This window comes from Limanda limanda, chromosome 10 (genome assembly GCF_963576545.1).
Source record: "Limanda limanda chromosome 10, fLimLim1.1, whole genome shotgun sequence".
Taxonomy (NCBI): Eukaryota; Metazoa; Chordata; class Actinopteri; order Pleuronectiformes; family Pleuronectidae; genus Limanda; species Limanda limanda.
Window position 1 is genome coordinate 16,821,240 of NC_083645.1, and position 19,759 is coordinate 16,840,998.

A 19,759-nucleotide genomic window follows, 5' to 3' on the forward strand; every position below is an offset into this window, starting at 1 on the left:
AACAAAGGTCGCGATTTGGCCATTATGTCCTTTGAGAACCCCCCATCAGAGCGGGAGAGGGGCAGAATTGGAGCCGGCGTCCTCCACCTGTTGAAGCTGAAGCTGGGGCTCAATCCAGTTCGGCTGGTCTGGTGCGGGACACAGTTGGGGAAGTGAACCGGTGGCAGAACGAACAGCACGGGCTTCAGAACCTCCTGATGAGCCCTGCGAGGACGGGCAATAGGGGCAGAAGGAGGAGGGGCGGGATGCAGGGTGCTGGGTGTAGTGTTGAATGCAGAGTTTGTGCTTTTAGTGGGTGTCCTGTCCTCTGGTTTGCAGGTGGACGAGCCGGAGCCGTCTTGGTTTGAGGAGGAGAACGGGCTGGACACAGCATTCTTCAGGGTTTGCAGGCGCAGAGCTTTGGGTTTTACTGAAAGACGAAACAATGGGAGAGAAGTTAGAGGGATGGGACGTGATTTATGTTTTTAAAGTTACAGAAAGCACAGTGAAAAGAGAATGAGATATGATAATGCAGGACTTTACATGCAGATCTACTTAAAACCAAACCCTATTACTTGCTACTCCTCAGCAAAAGCATTAAGGACTCTTTTGACATTTTAGAAGATTTATGCTTATTACCTTTCTTGCATTGGAGTAAGATGAGGGGATAAAAGCTACTGTGTGAATATGAGATAAGTAATGTGAAGCTGCAGCCAGGAGATGCACACAGACTGGAAACAGATAGACCCACGGCTCTGTCCAAAGGAGAACCAGAATCCAGTTTTTGTTCATATTTAACAAACAAAAACTTGCCAATCAGTGAGCTTTAGAAGTGTTAATGGCAACTTTTAGACCCAGACAAGCTGTTTTGCCTGTTTCTTTATGCTAAGCTAGCTGGCTAAAGGCATACACTGGCTGTAGCTTCACCTTTAAGGGACATGAGAGTTGTATCGATCTGTTCATCAAAGTTTTAGCAAGAGAGCCAATATGCATGAATACCAAAATGTCAAACTACTCCTTTAATAAGCATCATGTTCCTGTTACTTCATACAATAACTTATTCCCACCTTGTGATGCCTGCCGTCTGTTCGTTAATTCCTGAGGTCCACTCAGTGCCGTGCGGCTGATTCCCTTGGTGCCCTGGTTTTTGGACGGAACATTGACAGAAAGGGGGCGGGGCTGAGAGGTGGGTGCATGGACTGCTTTTGTCGTCCTGCAGGTGTTTCTGCGACGCTCTTTACTGGTTGGCTGGTTGGAGCCGATCCTGTCCAGTATGCCTTTGGCTTTTGCCCTGGCCAGCACTTCCTGCGGTGCCTCCTTGACCACCGGCTCGGGCTGTTACAAGACATGTTCAAATAACTGGTACATGGTCAAATAACTGGTACGTGGTAAACATGGTATAATAACTGTTAGGGTTATGAATGTAAATATTGTAGTGAAGCATGTGGCAGCCTTCCAGCTGACAGACGACTAAACTTATCAACAGCCTGCACAGACACAGATTCAAATGTCAATAATATTCTACATTATTATTGCAAATTAAAAATGTGTTGGCACCACACGTGTATGCAAATGCTATCTGCTCTAAAATGAACTGAATCATCAGGGTGTAGGGGTAAAATTAAAAAAAAAAATTAATCCAGCACAATAATTTATTTCTAGCATATTCAGTCATTTTAATTAATTTCCAGGTTGTTTCAGTGACTGGAAAAGTACTCTCCAAATTTCCAGGTTTTCCAGGATGCGTTGGAATCCTGATCCACATTATTTGAATGTTAAGGAAAATCATATTATTCAAATTTAATAGAGATACCAACATATTCATTTGAGGACAGGATAGGCTGAGGGGACAGTGGAGAGATGTCCTTGCTGCTGGCTGCAGGGTCACCTGCTGTCTCAGCACCAGCCCACAGCAGCCACTGCTCCCCTCGATGTCTGAATTATTCACAAGTGCAGTGTACACAACAGGGACAAGCAGCTCGTGTGGATTTATGTGTGTCTTTTTTTGTTTTTGTGTTTGCCTGCACGTTTTATGGCAAACAACTTATATGTTTGTATAGGCAATCTGTAATTCTGTGTACACAGGTGCATCTGCATACATGAAATCTGTCTTTGCATTCAAGGAGTGTGTATTTTGCATGTGTGTGTGCACGTAGGTTTGCCGGTCCACTCTGGCACACACAGGTAAACATGTTTCAGAAGCACCACTGTAATGCAGTCTTTGGTGGATGCCTTGAACTTCATTGATGCTTACTCATACAGACAGGGGATGCTGAATTATTCAACAGGCGCACTCCCATTCCTCCCTTTCTCCACTCCACCCTTGTATATCTTGCTCCCTCTCCATCTCCACTAACCAACGATGCCGTACTTTGTAAATCTTTCATTTCCTACGACACTCTGCCAAACTAATCCGTCACACCGTACCCCTTCGCAAACCCATTCTTGTTTCAGCTTGTCTAAAATCATTATGCCTGATATATCTTGGCAACTTTATTCAATTTTTGAAAATCTGCTTAACCAATGAAAAAATGACTTGAACGCCACTCGGTTGCTTTATTGTGCCCAGCTGTTCTTGTATCGAAGGCTCATAAAGACGGGCGGCGCTCCGACAGTCGATGGAAGCCAGACAGCATTCAAACACTTATATAATTGCTATTTTTATGGCACCTTTCACAGTGCCACAATAACTTTTGATTAGCTTAGTTTATTGAAGGTAAGGAGAAAAAAACCTCCTGTTTGAGGCGCCATTACAGCAGTTTGATTGTCTTTTCATTCCTGTCTGTGGAGGTATAAAACCTGATGAATGGCCAGAGACAAACAGACACATACAGCGAGAGGGAGCGCCGACACACCCAGTGGGGGTGAGATGGCTTAATAACCCTGCACAGGTTCTGTAATGGGAGGGAGAACGTCGTAAAGATGGCTACGTTGTTGTGGATTATGGGGGACGTGGGGAAGCCCAGCCATGATGATGAGATTCGCTGAAGCACATTTACCAACCCTGTAGATCTTCATCTAGACTCATGGCCCGTAACAGTCGACTGTGAGTAATGAGAGAGGGAGAGACAGAGAGAGGAAGGTTAAAGTGGAGGCGAGATGAAACAAGTTCGGCTGAAAAGGAGGACTGAGAGAGAGAGAGAGAGAGCAATGAAAGACTTTAACGAGACAACACAGTGGAGTCAAAGACAGCGTTGCGTCCCAATTATCAGCGTTGGATCTGAAGGCTTCTCTCAGACACTGACATTTCTGAATCTGCTGCTACAAACTCAAAACCCTCCAAAGACGACATAGGACTTTCTGCCGTGTCTAATATTCACGTGTTATTTCCTAAACGTCGCCACCGACATAAACACAAACAAAAGAGGCCAACATCTAGATCTTTAACTGCATACTTTCAATCTCTCTCTCCCTTGCTCCTCCCGTCCCTCATCCTTCCTAACTCGGCTTCTTTCTATTTCTAAATTTGACCCAGATAACGTTCTCCTCTATCCTCTCAGATTTTTACTAGATTTCAGTTTTCATTCACACTCATCCAACCACCTTCTTCTCAGCTGAAACACCTCCGTCTATGACCCAACATTTAGGTTTCTTCTAAACCTCTTTCCTCCTTTTACTTTTCTTCCGTCTCAAGGTTTTGACTAAGTTCCCGTCACAGTCTGTGATGCTCACTTTCACTTGATGTAAACTTAAGTGTGAACCATTCAAAGGTTTCTGCTTCTACACTTGCCTCAGTTTCCCAGTGAATACTTTTGCTTTTCGACCGAAAGCATATCTGCCTCATAAAAATCGCCTCACAGTTCACCAATTAAATTTAGTTCACCTTGTATCTGTTTTCTGTTTTTGTGTGAGAGCCAACTCTTTGATGGTTCTCCAGGACTCAGAAGCGAGCGTGTGAAGGACATGTTCGTTTGTGTCCCAGCAGACATAAATAAATGATCAGTCGGTGTTTCAACTAGGAGTATACTGTGTGAGAGTGAGAAACTATACTCTCATTCACTATCTTCTCTCTGCACACAGCACTTTGTAAGCTCAACAGTCAACAGTCAACTGAATAACACCCTGGTATCACACTGGTTAAGCCCTCGGCTGGGTCCAGCGCTAGTGTCAGAACATTGCTGCCGCTGGAGAGCAGGCAGGTTGCCAAGGCCGAATGCTAAATGAGCTAAATTTGTCCCTGCTTGTCTCTTTGGCTGCACTGACTGAAAGCAGCAGCAGCAGCAGTAGACTGAAGGTTTTTGAGGATTTTAAAATCAACAACAAATTCAGTTTGAAAAGGAAAAACATCTCGACATCATGTAGATTTATAATTATTGAATTTTTTTAAGTAGAAACCTGGAGGCCAATGGAGAAACAGCATCTGAGAAATTGGCACATTGGCAAGCGTTCCAAAATGTGAAGCTCAGCTGGAGAGCATTCCTCTCTCACTCTTCCTTTCTTGTGGTCACTACTTAAAACCCTAAATCTACCATTTTATCAGTGTTAACAGCTGTCTGTGAAGTTTCTTTCTGACTTGGTGATGTTTACCTCTCTGGTAAGAAGAGCCAGGAAGCAGCCGTTACTCTGATCTGAGACCTCCAGCGTGAAGAAGGGGTCTTTCTGCTCTGGACTGTCGGGATTGTCAGGAGAGCTGAACGGGATTGGACTGAGTCTGGATCAAACACACACAAACACATACAGAAAAACGTATTCAACTGTAAAACTACACAAGGGAACAGACGCCACAAATACAAAAATTAACACATAAAATAAGACATTGCATTAGAGCTGAGAATAATAATTATTTTCATTACTGATTGACATTTGGATGATTATTTTACTTAGTTTAGCGTTTCATTATATATTCTATAACGTCATGGTCAAGTCTGTAAAGGTTGTTTTTTTTTTACCCACAATTCAAAGATATAAAATCTGAGAAAAGCATCAAACTGTCACATTGAAGTAGATCCTGCAATTTATGGCACCTTTGCTGTACAAATGAGTTACAGATAATTTTGTGTCGATTGACTAATACATCGATTTTTTTCAGTTGAAAAATGCACACTGCATTGTTTGTCTATTTTCTGAGGTTTATAGCAGCAGCAATACTTGTGTGTTATTAATGCTCGCCTGAGGCAGCACACCAGGCCAGCTCACTGCAGAGTAGTCAGTGTATTCAAGTCTACAGGCCTGACTTCAACATGGTCTGAAGGTTTTCAAACCACACCAACACTCAAACACACAAAGAAAAACCAGTGAAAAACAATAAAGTATGTTTGTGTGAAGGAAACCTGTCGGAAAAAATAAATGTCTGCCCTTTTCACAGCATTTACAGACACAACGTGGCACCTTTGATTATATTTTCACAGAACCTCCTTCAGCGCCAGTCTCAGGTGTGCTGAGACTTTGACAGAAGCCTGTCTAAAAGGAGACAGACAAACAACTCAGCAGGCTGACTGACAGCGAGGCAAGCAGACTGAGAAAGACGAAGAAAGAAGATACCCAGAGTGCACCAGGGCGCAGGGGTGCACAGACTGACCTGAAGTTTACTTGCTTTGGTTTCCCCGACTGCTCAGAGTGGGCCTTGGCTTCCTCGAGGGCTCCTCTCACCACCTCCTCATTTTCCGCTGGGTATGAAGAACAGGTAGAGTATACCACTGCTAAAACCTTGGGGACTGTATAGAAACATATTGCACTTCAACGTTGGAATCAGAAAACATGTGATGTGATATAATACATACAAATGGAGCTGTCACCACACCGTGAAACAACAAACTCATTTAATTTCTAATTAAACCATGAGGAGCAAATACGCTCGCACACAATCAGTTATAATGTGTCTTCCTCTCATTTCATGACAATTAACTTTGCATATTCAAACCCAGCTCCTTCCCTTTGAAGGAATGGGAATATTGGAAATTAATTTCTGCTGTTTACGTCCATACACTGCTAATTATTATTCAATGGCTGCTAGCTTGTTGATTTGCAAGCTGTAGATTTGTGAGACTGTCGGCCGTTTGATTTCCTTTATTTGATTTCTCTCTTGCTCAGTAATTACAGTTCAGACAGAAACATTAAGCACCGAGCTGATAACAAATAAAACCGGCTCAAATGTGGCAGATCGGCTCCAAACAAATGTGAAATATCGCTTGTCAGGAGGCGGGACTGAGTCGATAAGGGAAGGGGATTTGTCAATCAAGTGTACTGCTGCACAACACACCCACCTAACAGCTGGGAAATTAAGGGCTATGGAGGTGTCTCTTTGTGCGTGTGTGTGTGTGCCTGTGTATGTGACCATCGACTAAACCTAGCCAAAGAACTCGATACCCACCCGCCATTAATTAACAGTCCTATTGGAAAGTATCTACACAAGCAAAAATGTAGAGAGGCCCAATCGATGACAGTGCAATTTGAAGGTGCTGGATTTCATTGCTCTGAACAGAAAGTCTCCACCTGCTTGATGAACATGAACCTGACCAACTAACAGTGAGAGAAGCACAGAACAACAAAAGACCGACTGGAGCTAATGATTGTGGCTCGTGGACTCTGATTAACGAGCCACTGACTGGAATGAAATAAAATATCTCAAATACAAATGAGCAGAAAGGCTGTGAACTGTAACTTCTGTTATACAATAGAATGGCTCTACATGTCAGGTGACCTAACAAACTGGGTCCTTCTGCCGAGGCCCATTCAACATGATAAATGTAGTACAAAGCAGAAATACTAATCAGTTGTTTAAAATATGCAAGGAATGCTGCAGCAGACTGTGAAATGACCAGCGCGGAGCAACATAAGCATCCTTAATTAAGCCTCGGAAGATCTACTAGGAATACCACAGGCCTCAGACTGATGGCAAACAAGATTAGACAATTAAGAAGCATGAGCTTCTTTGTGTCACAGAGGTCAGGGGAAGCTACATGCTCGAGACATCACATTGGGTGTGTGTCTGAGTATGTGTGAGTGAGTGTGTGTGTGTGAGTGTGTGTGTGCGGGTGGTTCAACACCCACACTTCAGGGCATGACCAATATCCTCCCTCTGCTTTGCTACCAGAGCTTTGAGTTTGCTTGGGGCGATGGAGCCGTGGGACAAGTCCTGCAGCAGGTCTGTGTCTGAGCAAACAGAGAAGCATTTCAGAAGGTTGAGAAGAGGGAGCTGCATGTAAATGTGGATTTAAAGCATTGATCACGATATACCTCTATTCTCTTGAAGTATGATTTCGATGGGGTTGTTGACTGCAGACACAGAACACCTGGGAGTCAACAGGACGACTCGTACATTCTGCAGCTGCTTGTCGGCACCGTCCACAGACTGGAAGATCACTGGCATCAGCTTTACGTCTGGGTAACATGCAGATACAGTGGAATGATAACCACATAATCAATAACCCACATTTACTCAATTCTTAAAGTCAGTTCACCTTGTCTAATTATAATTTTTTTTTTTAGAAAGATAATACATATTGGTTTTAAACAATCTGCATCCAGACAAGCATTTAGCTCCATATCAGAAGCAATTTCATCCCTGCTAACATAATATCCTCCAAACAAAAAACAGCAAAGGTGAAAATTTGTTTTCTTGGACTGATGACAGAGTGGAAATGTTACTTATGACCACGACTGATTCCAAACAGGAAGCTAACAAGGATGATGGCGTCATAATTTCCAAAGATCTCAGTTTCTGCCCTACCACACTAAATCGCAGTTTTCATTCTAAAACTGTGCCAGCAGCATTTCCAAAGTTTCCTTTTTAGGTGTTTGAAAACTCCAAAGTAGAGTGGATGTCAAGCGTAAACACAATCAGAGTGATGTGATTTAAAACTAAAAGGTATTAGAGTGGATGGAGCCTCCGCCTACTTTTGCAGCCCATGGCGGAGACGATCCGCTGCAGATCCTCCCTCTGAGCGTCAGTGCGATCGCTGACACAAACGTATACTGTTGGCTGTTTGTTGCTGTTGTTGGCTTTGTGTTTCTCAGCAATAAGGGAAGCAGTGTGGGAGACAGTGAGGCCCGAGAAGCAGCCGGCCATGAGAACATCCCCTTCCTCTGGTAACACGGAGCACGCTGCATTTGGGCCCAGGCAGCAGGACTTATCCTGCCGACACATTGAGTAAAAGCATTAGGTTGGAAGAAGAGACCAACCTAAGAGATTATAACAGATTTCAAGACTTCAAGTTCCAGGTTTTCAGCAACACTCTAGAAACTAATGAGACACAAACTGAGAGAAAAGGAGGTAGGAAGAAGAGTTCCATAGAACTTAGGTGGAAATAGATGAGAGAGGAGCAGTTATTTAAAAACAGTTGCTGATGGGAGGCAAGCGGAGATATAGGAGATGTAGAAAACGAGTGCAGTCACATTACAACAGAGATGTCCTTCAATCAGACTTCCTCTAGAAATAATACTGAACGTGTCCCTGTGGAGACACAGGGTCGGGTCGAGTTTCTGTAGTTATCGCCCAGATCACAAAGTTTGTCAGGAAAGACAAACCAGGGAGGATGGAGAGAAGAACAATGACATTTAGAAAGCACAGGAGAGAGATAGTGTGATGGAAACCCATAAAGTCCAGAGAGAGGAGCAGTGGAAACACATGGAGGTGATGAATTAGGCCATGGTTCGGAATATTTGATTGAATTTGGCTGCAAAATCGGATTTAATTGTGTTGCGGTGCTGTGTGCTGCCTACGATTTGTTCGGCAGCTTGACTTTAATGGAGTAGAAATTAAATGATTAAACCTATCACCCGCTCCTACACGGGGGGAATTCTTTATGGCTCAAGTTGAAGTATGGCCAGATGAGAAGAAGTGATGTGAAATATTTGTATCTCAGCAAACTAATCTTAGTTGGCATAAAGGACAAAAAGTCTTATAAGCAATTTAAGCAAGTCTATTACCGCAGTGAAATCGTAAATATCAGAGACAGGGATGGATGGGGCAGATTATTCACACCTATATTTAAGTTTGTCAGACACCTCCGTGCAGCTTGTACCTGGATGACGAGTTTGTGGTCGCGACGCAGCTGGGTGGAATACAGCCGAGGTCTCAGCTGAGCAGGGAACACCAGCCCATCGGCACAGTGGGGATCCCTGCAGAAGCTCTGGCCCTCCAGCCGTCCGATAGACTCCACCTGTGAGAGGCCCAAACTCTCCAGCTCAGTTCGGACCTCTTCAACACTAGAAGCCGAGCAGACGAAGTGAGAGGAGATCAGATCATTTGATATTTCATTATGATGACTGAATGAGAAAAATAATTTTAGAGTTGGGAGACAGACCATGACTAATCATAGATAATAACTGTGTAGAATCGCTATGTGGCCTTTTAAAAAGACTTTAATAGTAATATTGCAGTAAAAACCATTAAGATGCACACTTCTACTCTATTCCTATTTCCTCTCTCCTTTCTCTCTCTCTCTCTCTCTCTCTCTGTCTCTCTCTCTCTCTCTCTCTCTCTCTCTCTCCCTCTCTTTCTCTCTCTCTCTCACGCACACACACAGCACTCATCCCAATAGGTGACCTTTACAGTCCCAGAGCTCGCTGAGGGTTGTTGCTGATTGAATCTGTCCACAGCAGCAGGATTTACACCTAACCGAATCAGCCTGTGCAAGAACTCACATTAGCACACAAACACAGCGACATACAGAGACACACACACACACACACACACACACGTATAGTCTGGTGGTTTAATTGGATGTCAGTTGGGCACCTAGCCCATAAAACATTGGGGTGCAGCCCAAGTTTCAGGTCTGCGTGTGAATGTAGGTGGAGGTATTCTTCCCCTGCAGCACATTCCTGTGTTTATGTACAGGTCTGTACATGTACTCAATATACTTCTGAGGGGCCGAGTGTGTACTCAGAGTGTTTTTGTGTATGGGGGGGGGGGGGGGGGGGTATTACAGTGTGTAAAGGCTGTGCGTTCTTAGCTGACCTGCTCTTCAGCGTGTTGACCCATGTATAAAGCGGAAGGCTGCTTGATCGCTGCTGCTTCATCTTCACGCTCTCCGGAAGGAAACACTCAATGGACAAGAGATTGAGTTTGATCCTGCATCGTGCCAGAGAGGCGGCCAGCTTGGTTTTCAACCTACGTCCAACAAATACACAACAATTAATTTCTTTCTCAGTTGGTCAAACCTTTTATAATTTATAGCTTGAATTATTTCTTCTTTCATCTTGTGCTTCTAGTTTTTTTACTTTCCTCACCTGAGGAGGTAGTTGTCCACATCTCTTACTTCCTGTATGACCTCCTCCTCCCTCTGCCGTTCTCGCGGGAGGAACTTCCTGTCCTGGAAGTCGAACAGCATGACGGCAACGAGGCCCATCTGATCATCTGGCTTGAGCAGAGGAACAAAACTTACAGTTAATTGCTGACTTCTGTTTTAATGAGACAACATTGGAAAAATGAGGAACAAGGACGGAGACTGCATGCCTAATAGAAGAATGTGTAACTTTCAATGACAAGGCTGCAGATCAAGCTTTTATTTATTCAGCGGTTACATCTGCAAAGTCAGCTGCACATGATGCAGATATTTAAATGTGCATAAATCCAACAAACACCCATATTTGATAATAGTGTGCTGGAGAGAGCTGTGTTTTGGTTACCTAATGAGGAGTACAGTGCAGTGATGGTATTTATTGTATTGACTTAGAGACTAAATTATTCATTTTTCATAAACTAACGTACATGCGCATAGAAGCTCAAGGGTGTCCTGTCATGACCCCGCCCCTGCTACCTAATTAAACAGAGGAGGAGCTCTCCTTCAGCTCTCAACCTCTCTCTCTCTCCATCTTTCCAAGTTCATGCTTCCATATCTCTCTCCACCTCTCTGTCCCTGAGGGTGGGAGGGCACCAGCTGAATTTGTGGCAGATGGTGTTCCACAGCAGCAACAGCTTGCCGCATCCTCACGTCCGAGAGGCAAGAACACTACAAGGGTTTCAGTTGCAGCTCAGGAATCAGTCGGCGCTTATTATTCATTCCAGAGGCTCCGGATTTTCATTTTTGGAAGGGCTGGTTTCTGAAACAGGTTGTGGCACTCCCCTTCCCCCCCTAGTTCTGTTTGCCCTTTACCATGGTTAAACCCTTGGCTGTGAGAAAATTCCCTCTCGGAGATTTGCCTGGCAACAGCGTCTCATTGAGGGGAAACTTTCCAACAAGAAACACTGCAGCGCTGATGTAATTTTAGATTCACGTCCACGGCATGAAAAATTTACTTGGACGCATTTGCACACATTTTTTCACTTTTATAACATGACCATAAAGATTACAAAATAAAGTTAAATTAATCACTGCAGCCAAAGGCTAAATTTAATTAGGTATTATGAGACAGGGGAGTTTTATAGATAAAGATAGGCAACTGGAATTCATAGTATAAATATAGGAGGACAGATAGAGATGATCACAGTAATCATTATTATTGCAGTATTGTTAAAATGTGCTGTTTTATAAGTTTGATATAAATAGAAACTCAGACATCGACCCCAAAGGTCAGAATCTGTCAGAGTTTGTTTAACGCACGCAATTTGGCTACAGTTGATGTTGATGACACCTGCTAACTTGACGGTATCGACCAAATCATCAAGGTAATAAAAGTAATTAAAGGTTAAATGGTACCACTAACCATCAGGAATTTTCAAGAGGACTCTGGATGTAGATTTCTCCATTAGATGAGAACTATTTTATGTTAAATGTGCCACTGAACCTTGTGTGTCTGCCTCTTACGCTACCACATCCTCCATTGAGGCTTAATTTTCTCTCTCCAACATTGTGATCAAATCTGCCTCAGGCTCTTTCAGCATGGATCTTCATTTTTCATTCCTCCCATTTTTTTCCCGCTGAGGGTGTATCCACCTATTTCTAGCCCTCCTCTTCCTCCCCGCTCTATCAAGGTTAAACTTTATAGGAGCCAGCAGTGTAAAACATTGTGAGCCAGGTTTCTAAAGACCGTCTCATTGTGTCTGGGCTTTATTGTCTCACTGGAGGGATGCAGAGTAACGACCTGCCACCTACACATAGGGAGACACATTCATTTTACCCAGGGTCATATTTCACGAGTCAACACAGTATGTGCGCACGGGGGGGATTGCTTTACAAACACACATGTGTATTAATGGGCCTGTATATGTTCACGTCCTCACTGAAGTAGATGTTGGTTGTCTGCAATCTGTCCACTCTGTGACTGCTCTGTTTTCCGTTTACACATTCACCACCTCGTGCTTTCATCACTCCTCTCCTCCACCAGCTGCACACGGACCAGCTCTGTGCTCTTTGCATGTTTTATCACCATCCAGGCTGCTAGAGACGCAGCAACAGCAACCCACCGATTTTTTTATGAGGAATGCTAAAAGTAGGGCGGATACATGCCGATCTCCTCCAGAGGATACCTCTCCGTTTAGAGTAGCTGGGCTTTCTTCTGCTGTCTAACAGCTGTGTTGGGAATCGTCCCTTTTACATTTATAGTGTAGCATAGCCTTAGTATCATTTATAACAACAAGCACACTGGTTCTAGGACAGATGTTGGGTCGTCTAATAATTAATGGGATGTTTTGTTTGAGGAGGGTCATAATAGAAAAGACTAATCCTGGCACATTCCGCCACACAGCACCCATGTGCTACTCCTCAAAGAGGGATTGCCATTGATTGGGGTAGAGAATATAAAAGCCCTAGGGTGCTGATAGGAGTGTATCAGTGTAATATGTCAAAGACTACATGTACTGATAGAGGTCTTGAGAACAGAGGAAACAGCAGGACATCGATACAGAAGACAACTGAGTGAGGCACCACCAAAGCATCAGGAATGGAAGAATTCAGGAAAACAGCCTGAAAGTATGGTAGTATGTAAATATATATACGCAAAGAAACTGCTTAATAAAGTTAACTCTCGCCTTTCTCAGAATCCAAAGAACTTTGATCTTTAGCAGAAGATGAAAAAAAGTACATGTCATGTGCCTCATACACCATATAATCAAACATGATCGGACATGTTCACTCATAGTTTACATAGACTGTATATAAAGATGGACACCGTGTTTCCATTTCCTCCCACTACACAGAATTGAAGCCACAATATCTCTGATACAAACGCTGCCATCTTACAAATTTGAAGCCAGAGTCTGCACATTAGCAATCTGGGATTTTTGACACTTTGGTTCTCTTTTGGGGAGCAGTCATGTCGTCCATCTTTTTGTTCATCTTTCTCTACAGTCTCTGTTTTAGAAATACTGCTGCTATGGAACTCACGTACTATTAGCTGAGTGAGGTGAAAGCAGCTGTCAATCATGATGTCCTCCAGCAGTTCTTGATCTGTGCAGAGACAAAGTAAAGCAAGATTAGGTAGAAGGATGGCAACACGGGTTTCCATTACTAATTATGCATCTGAGTATTCATCATGCATATTAGTTCCATCTTTTAAATCAGTGTCTAATTATCCCAAGAAACCGATCCCTACTTCTTAATTTGGGGCATTAGATAGAGGCACAATAAATTACCTACGATCCATTAACTGGTAAACTATATGCTACAAAGGACAAATCCACATCTAATGATGAGAACGTGTCTAGAAGAGGGGAAAGAGATTAAGAGAGGCTCCTGGAGGCACCCCAAATGATTGTGATTTAATTTAAAAAGATAATTCAATTAGATGGGGGGGTTCATTTCCCATGATTAAATGCTTATTTGGTGCTCAATTAGACTTAATCTGATTCTTCATTTGCTTCATTTCTTTCATTTATTGTGTCTGTGGTGAGTGTCTGTGTGAAATCCACTAATGAATTAATGACATCTGAAATAAAAGACAGGTTACAATTAAATAGGATCTGTAAAAAACAAATGCAAGGAGAATGCATTTTGTTCATTCCAGACTAGAGTTTGTATGACTTTCATTATTTTCTTTACACTTTACTGGCATATGATGTGGTGGCTTGGACAGTCTTATTTGAGAGAGTTGTCCACTAACCAGGAGGTTGGTGGTTCGATCACCATCAGTCCAGAAGTCCAAGTGTCCTTGAGCAAGACACTGAACCCTGAATTCTGTGTGCTTGATGTGTGTGGTGGAAAAGCATGACATCATGACATATAGAGGGGCCGTGTGTGTGTGTGTGTGTGTGTGTGTGTGTGTGTGTGTGTGTGTGTGTGTGTGTGTGTGTGTGTGTGTGTGTGTGTGTGTGTGTGTGTGTGTGTGTGTGTGTGTGTGTGTGTGTGTGTGTGTGTGTGTGTGTGTGTGTGTGTGTGTGTGTGTGTGTGTGTGTGTGTGTGTGTGTGTGTGAAGGATCATGTGAAGCAATCTGAGTGGTCGTTAAGGCTATAAACGCAGTCCATTCACAAAGTACTTTCCATCAATAAAAGAATGCGCTATAAAAAATGGGTATGTGAGTGTGACCGAGCTGTGCAAGGCTGGCTGAGCAGGATAAACTGGGAATGTAGCTGCACACGGTTATTTTGATAAACATTTTGGTTCTTGCTGATGCTGAAGCTACATGAAGCTACAAGCTTACCTTCGCCTCCCACCAAATCTGGTTTTCGTGAGATGATATGAAGCTACGCTGCATTTTGGTCAGGAAGTCTTCAGGTGCATGCAGAGTTCCCACTATCTCCAGGCTCAATTATCTCACTCTCCCTTTTCACCCAATCACAACCTGACTTATCATCATCACCACCAGTGTCTAGGCTCCGGAGGGAAAGGCTCCTTCACTTCCAAAGCACCCAATCCATAAAACTACTTCCTTTTTGTTCTATGTTTTATTTCATTCTTATATACTCATTAGCATTAGGCTCTCCTGATTGAACTGTGCTCAGACAAACACAGTGATTGCTGGTGAATAGTCTGCGTCACATTTACCCTCAGAAAACCTGGGTTAAAATCCCATCACTGCTATTTGTTTTGCTGCCACCATTAGATCTCTGTATAACACTGTCAGGCTCGACAATTAAACTTTGCCTGACCTTCTTTATCAGCAGTCTGAAAAAAAGCTAAACTGTAAACTGGTGAGAGCTGCCTATGTGTGGGCAAATGGGGTTGTTTCAACCCCCTGGCTGTCATATCATGAAAGCACCAACTGTCTCACTGTAGCCAACAGGAAGCTTTCTGCCTGAAATATACACACAAACACAAAGAGACTTATCATGTGCACTCCCATCTGCTAAAGGCAGGATCTCCATTTCAATGTGTGGGAGATGGAGGGACAGTCATACTATCCAGGTTATCGTGTTGGAATTGAAGAACAGCTGCTTCCATTCCAAAGCCACTCTGCAGGCACAGTGTTTGCTCTTTACATAGTGGAAATGTGCAAAAAGGATAAACCGTAATGTGTGAGGCTAGAATTCACCTCTTTATGTCACAGAAGAAGAATTACAAGGTGGAACAAAATTTCACCCCTTTCTAATTTCCTGCAAATCACTGTCTTAATGTCTGTTCGGTGCTCGGGCCCTTATAAGCATGTATGTGTTTGTTTAAGCCTAACACCCATAGTTTTAACATCAACGTGCACCGTGCCCACTCACACTTGGCAGACACACCTCCTGAAAAGCAAATGGGAGGTAATCCCAGGACAGAAACCATTCACCGAGACGCCATGGAAACCACAGACAATGTTGTTAACTTGTAACAAGGTCGCAAATCCCGGCAGACTGTACTCTGGGTCTCAGTCACATGCACACCGGCTAAATTACATGTAGAGCTACACAAACATATCTGCATCCAGGTATGGGCACAAACACACACACAGGCACCCAGTAACACAAATGAAGGTTTGTACGTAATAGAGCTTATCTTTAATTGCATAAACAATGGCATATCATCAGCACTGCTCCAATTTATAGCTGATGTAGGTCAATGAGGTTTCCAATAATGGCCATTACTGCAGAGGGTCCTAAAGATAAGCCCCGCAGAGATAACCACTCACTGCACACAATGCAAAAAAGACCCCAGTGGGGGCCTTGATGGTTGGGTCTATAGAGGTCAGTCTTCCGCCTGCTGTAAATCACACACAGCAGGTTGAGTAAAACTCAGACAAAATTCAGCAATAGATCACATACAGTAGACGTCTTTACAGCGCAGACACGGAGTCGGATTCTACCTGCGGGACAAGACATATGCTCTCATCAGAGCTCCCGATTTTACAAGTTGACATTAATCAATCGAAACATGAAATCAGTTACACACGAGCAGGAGGCACCAGTTATCACAGGGCTTGTGTTGGGGTTGTGTTTTTCTGTGGCTTCCATCCAGGTGTTAGGCAACAAACAGTGACTGATGGTGACTGTGGTCAACAAATCCTTAGTGAAAGAGCAAGAGCTGAATGCACGTCTTTGTCCCACAATGCTTCACATCAGTGCACCAGATTGCACATTAATCTCACAGAGGACAGACGAAAAAAGAGGGAATTTACACAACTGCTAAATAGCAAAGTAATTTTATATTTGACGCGGCTTCACTGTGTGATATCTGCTCTGACTGTGTTCGAGGAGAGAAAAGATGATCTTCCTCTCTCCAACGCTCTAAGTTTAGCCGCATACAAAGCGGTGCAAAGAACCAGCGAGTCACACAGAGAGAACACAGCAGCCACAGTCATCTGACAAGGGCGTCTAACAGCCCAGTTGGACAGTACAGACAATGAGGCAGAAATACTCAGAGGAGCAGCCAGTGGAAAGAAAGAGGTTGGAGAGGATGAGGGGAAAAGCAGGGGAAGAGGAGGGGAAGAGGAGGGGAAGAGGAGGGGAAGAGGAGGGGAAGAGGAGGGACAGGCTCTCATGGCTACAGCGACAAGGTCAACTATTTTCTACCAGTAAAAACTCACACCAAAAGGACTTTACATATCTGAACATGTAGCTCAAGCAGAGAGAACAGTGAGGACATGGCATGACCGGTTAAAAAGAAATGAAACCTTGACAACCTACTGTAACTGTCTCTAGTTCAGTGAATGAGCAGAAAGTTATTCAGATGTGAAGAGGATTTTTTTCCAAAGAGATGGTAGAGGTCAAAGAAACAGAAAAGCCCTGAAGATGGAGGAGAAAGAGAGGGAATAAAGTTAAGGAAAAAGACAAAGAAGAGAAAAGAAGGCAGAAAGGACTCGACTGCTGATATTTGTCACTTGAGCCTCATCTTTGTTTATCAAATGTCAAATCTTCGCAACATCCTCACCAAGTCTCAATCCATATTTATTTAAGTGACTGAAAATCACAGCAACAGACAAGTCTGTGTCCTCAGCCACCGACACGGAGCTTATACTGAGTGACTTTTTTGTTTTGAGCAGATAAGAGTTATAATCACAAGATCAATACCACAACTCATTGGCATTTTGCTCTGTGCATTTTTCTGCTGCTGAGGCATTTTCTGCTTCAGGTTACAACTGACCTCAGCTCAATTTTGGATCAGTCATTGCAAAGGCACTGCACGGACGCTGCGTCTTGGGGTGTGTCTGCGTCTGTGTGTGTGTGTGTGTGTATATGTGTGTATATGTGTGTGTGTATGTGTGTGAGTGCACGTAGCTGCCAGCACGGGTGTATGTCACTAGCAAATCAATTTCTGCACCAAAAGTCACACTGCTGGTAGGAGGAGGAAGAGAAGCGATTAACATTGGCTTCCAGGCTGTGCCATTTCATCTGCACCCAATGTCACCGCACATTGTGAACACTAAAGAATCCAACATGTGACCAAAACTACTGACTGCAGGTGGTGGAGGCAAGTTTCAGGAGAAATTGGCACATGCTGCTCTACTTGTTCTGTGTTAACATGGATATACTCAGATATCTACCTCCACCCGGGGGCATGTTTTTTTTCATCTGCAATTCTCTGTTAGTTCACATTAATCTTGGTGCGGACCCGGAGAAGGGGGCGGATCCAGGAATCTTTTTTCACTTTCTATAACATTGCGAGATAGTGAGTTTTCTAACATTTCCATTGATTTGACACAGAATAGTTCATAAATCTTGATTAAAAATGAAGTATGTTTAGGGGACTGATATCTATGAGTGTGTGCATGTGTAATTTGGTGCAGATCCTAGTAAAAATGTGTACAAAACTACAGTGCCATTCTAGTTTTGTACTGAATCACTGACTCCTCACTTATACCCTGTGGCTTATAATCTCCTTGTTCCCTTAAATTATCTTAAATGTATAATCCTTACACTACAGAAGAACCAACTCCACAAATGTCAGCCTTGAGGGAGGGGAAAAGCAGAGGAGCTGAACTAACAGCACTGATAAAACGGAGGAATATTTGTCTTTGAAATAAGCTCTGAACAAAAGAAGGGGGATTAAAGTTAACAAGTAGTGCAGTATGCTATAATTATTCTAAGCTCAGGGAGCCCATTTTTCCCTTTGAGTAGAGCTCCAGCTCACGCTCTTGTGAAAATTAATTTGTTTTCAAGTGCCTCAGGCCAAGCAAATTCCTCATCCTGGCTAGAGTGTACTGACATCCTCTTGTAGGAAGAAATAAAAGGTGATGGATGATGACAATGTCCGGGTAATGAGATCTCTTAGTGTTCTCTTGATATCTGCAGCAATCTAGTTGATTCGAGCTGCTGATGCAAAGTGCAATGACCTACAGCTGTAAAACCAATATAAGGTTTAAAGATTAAATTGTGAGACATGTAGGCCCAGGGCTTATCCAAGTTCGGCGGATGGATGGTGAGAATGAACAGAATCATTCATGGCTACGAGAGGGTCTTTCTGCTTCCTGACCGCTCCATCCACTAAGAACGCATCGAATCGATTCCAGGAAGCTTCCTGCACTGACGGTCGGCTCACCTCTCCTCCCTTATCACCATGGTGATTACACAGCCCTCTGACTTCCGCCACCCAGACCTCACCCAAGTCCCAGATAAGAGATTATGGTCCAAATTGATTTGTAGCATCACACAGACTCCCCCCTGGTCACTCAAGCATTTTTTTCTCCTTCTCTCTACTCTGCTTTCATCAGTCTATTGTAGCTATATCTAATTCCATCCATCAATTAGCTTCAGCAGAGCTATCAATTCAAATTTAAAATGCCTGCTTGCTTACCTGGATACGAATATCTTACTTGTTTAACCTGCAATTTAATATACTTGAACTTAATAAAAACTGGGGTTTCTCGACACTTGTTGCATTTGTATTAAAGGTGGGGATATGTGAGAAAAGGGATGCCAAGTGACAAACTTACATTTGAGCGTATTGAAGGCGAGTTCATAAGCAGAATGTTGCATCTCCTCATCTTTGACTTCAGGTAGAGGGATCCCTCTCTCTTTGCCATAACTCACCAGCCGGTGAGCTGCAGACTTTTCCAGGTGGTGATTCTGGAAGATGGCTGATGCCAGCAGGTAGACCCGGTCAGAGAATCCCAGCTGACCTTGGCCAGGGGTCTGGAGCTCTGGAGGAACGGCAGGGACATCACAGTGGGCCAGGGCCTCCAGAGGAGCCGGGTCTTTGCTGCTTGCGATCTGGGAGTCAGCTCTTTTTGTCTTGCATGTGGAAGAGCGACTGGAACGACCACTGTTCTTTTTTTTTTTCACCATCTTTTCAGAGATGTGTTTTCTCTGTGACACCTGGAACACAGACCATAAAATATCTACCTTGAGGACTTAAATAATGCAGAAACCACCCCGGGAATAGATAGACAGTAAGATAAATGTGTGATTTGGGGAATTAATAATAAAACTGACTTTGTGAGACAATGTGAAGACATAATCAATTTAAATTCAATTAGGGCTGGGCAATAAAACAAAAAAAATAATGATCACAATATAATTTTCCTCAATAGCGATAAAACAAGTTCGATATATATCAATATATTGCTTATACTCTTTGCAGGGTGAGAGGCTATAACACGTAATTG

General features: G+C 43.3%; 1 protein-coding gene across 1 annotated transcript in view; it reads right to left on the reverse strand.

Annotated features, from left to right (window-relative positions):
* LOC133011445 (putative methyltransferase NSUN7) overlaps positions 1-19,439 on the reverse strand; it is a 20,033-nt gene extending 594 nt beyond the window's left edge. Inside the window, exons 1-12 of the mRNA XM_061079177.1 lie at positions 19,088-19,439; positions 13,192-13,250; positions 10,153-10,283; positions 9,881-10,033; positions 8,943-9,126; positions 7,816-8,053; positions 7,156-7,299; positions 6,970-7,071; positions 5,498-5,633; positions 4,507-4,630; positions 1,047-1,314; positions 13-409 (exon numbers count right to left, since the gene is read on the reverse strand). Coding sequence (XP_060935160.1) covers positions 13-409; positions 1,047-1,314; positions 4,507-4,630; positions 5,498-5,633; positions 6,970-7,071; positions 7,156-7,299; positions 7,816-8,053; positions 8,943-9,126; positions 9,881-10,033; positions 10,153-10,283; positions 13,192-13,250; positions 19,088-19,439 — 2,288 coding nt within the window. The remainder of the gene's footprint in view (positions 1-12; positions 410-1,046; positions 1,315-4,506; positions 4,631-5,497; positions 5,634-6,969; positions 7,072-7,155; positions 7,300-7,815; positions 8,054-8,942; positions 9,127-9,880; positions 10,034-10,152; positions 10,284-13,191; positions 13,251-19,087) is intronic.
* Positions 19,440-19,759: the final 320 nt, after the last annotated feature.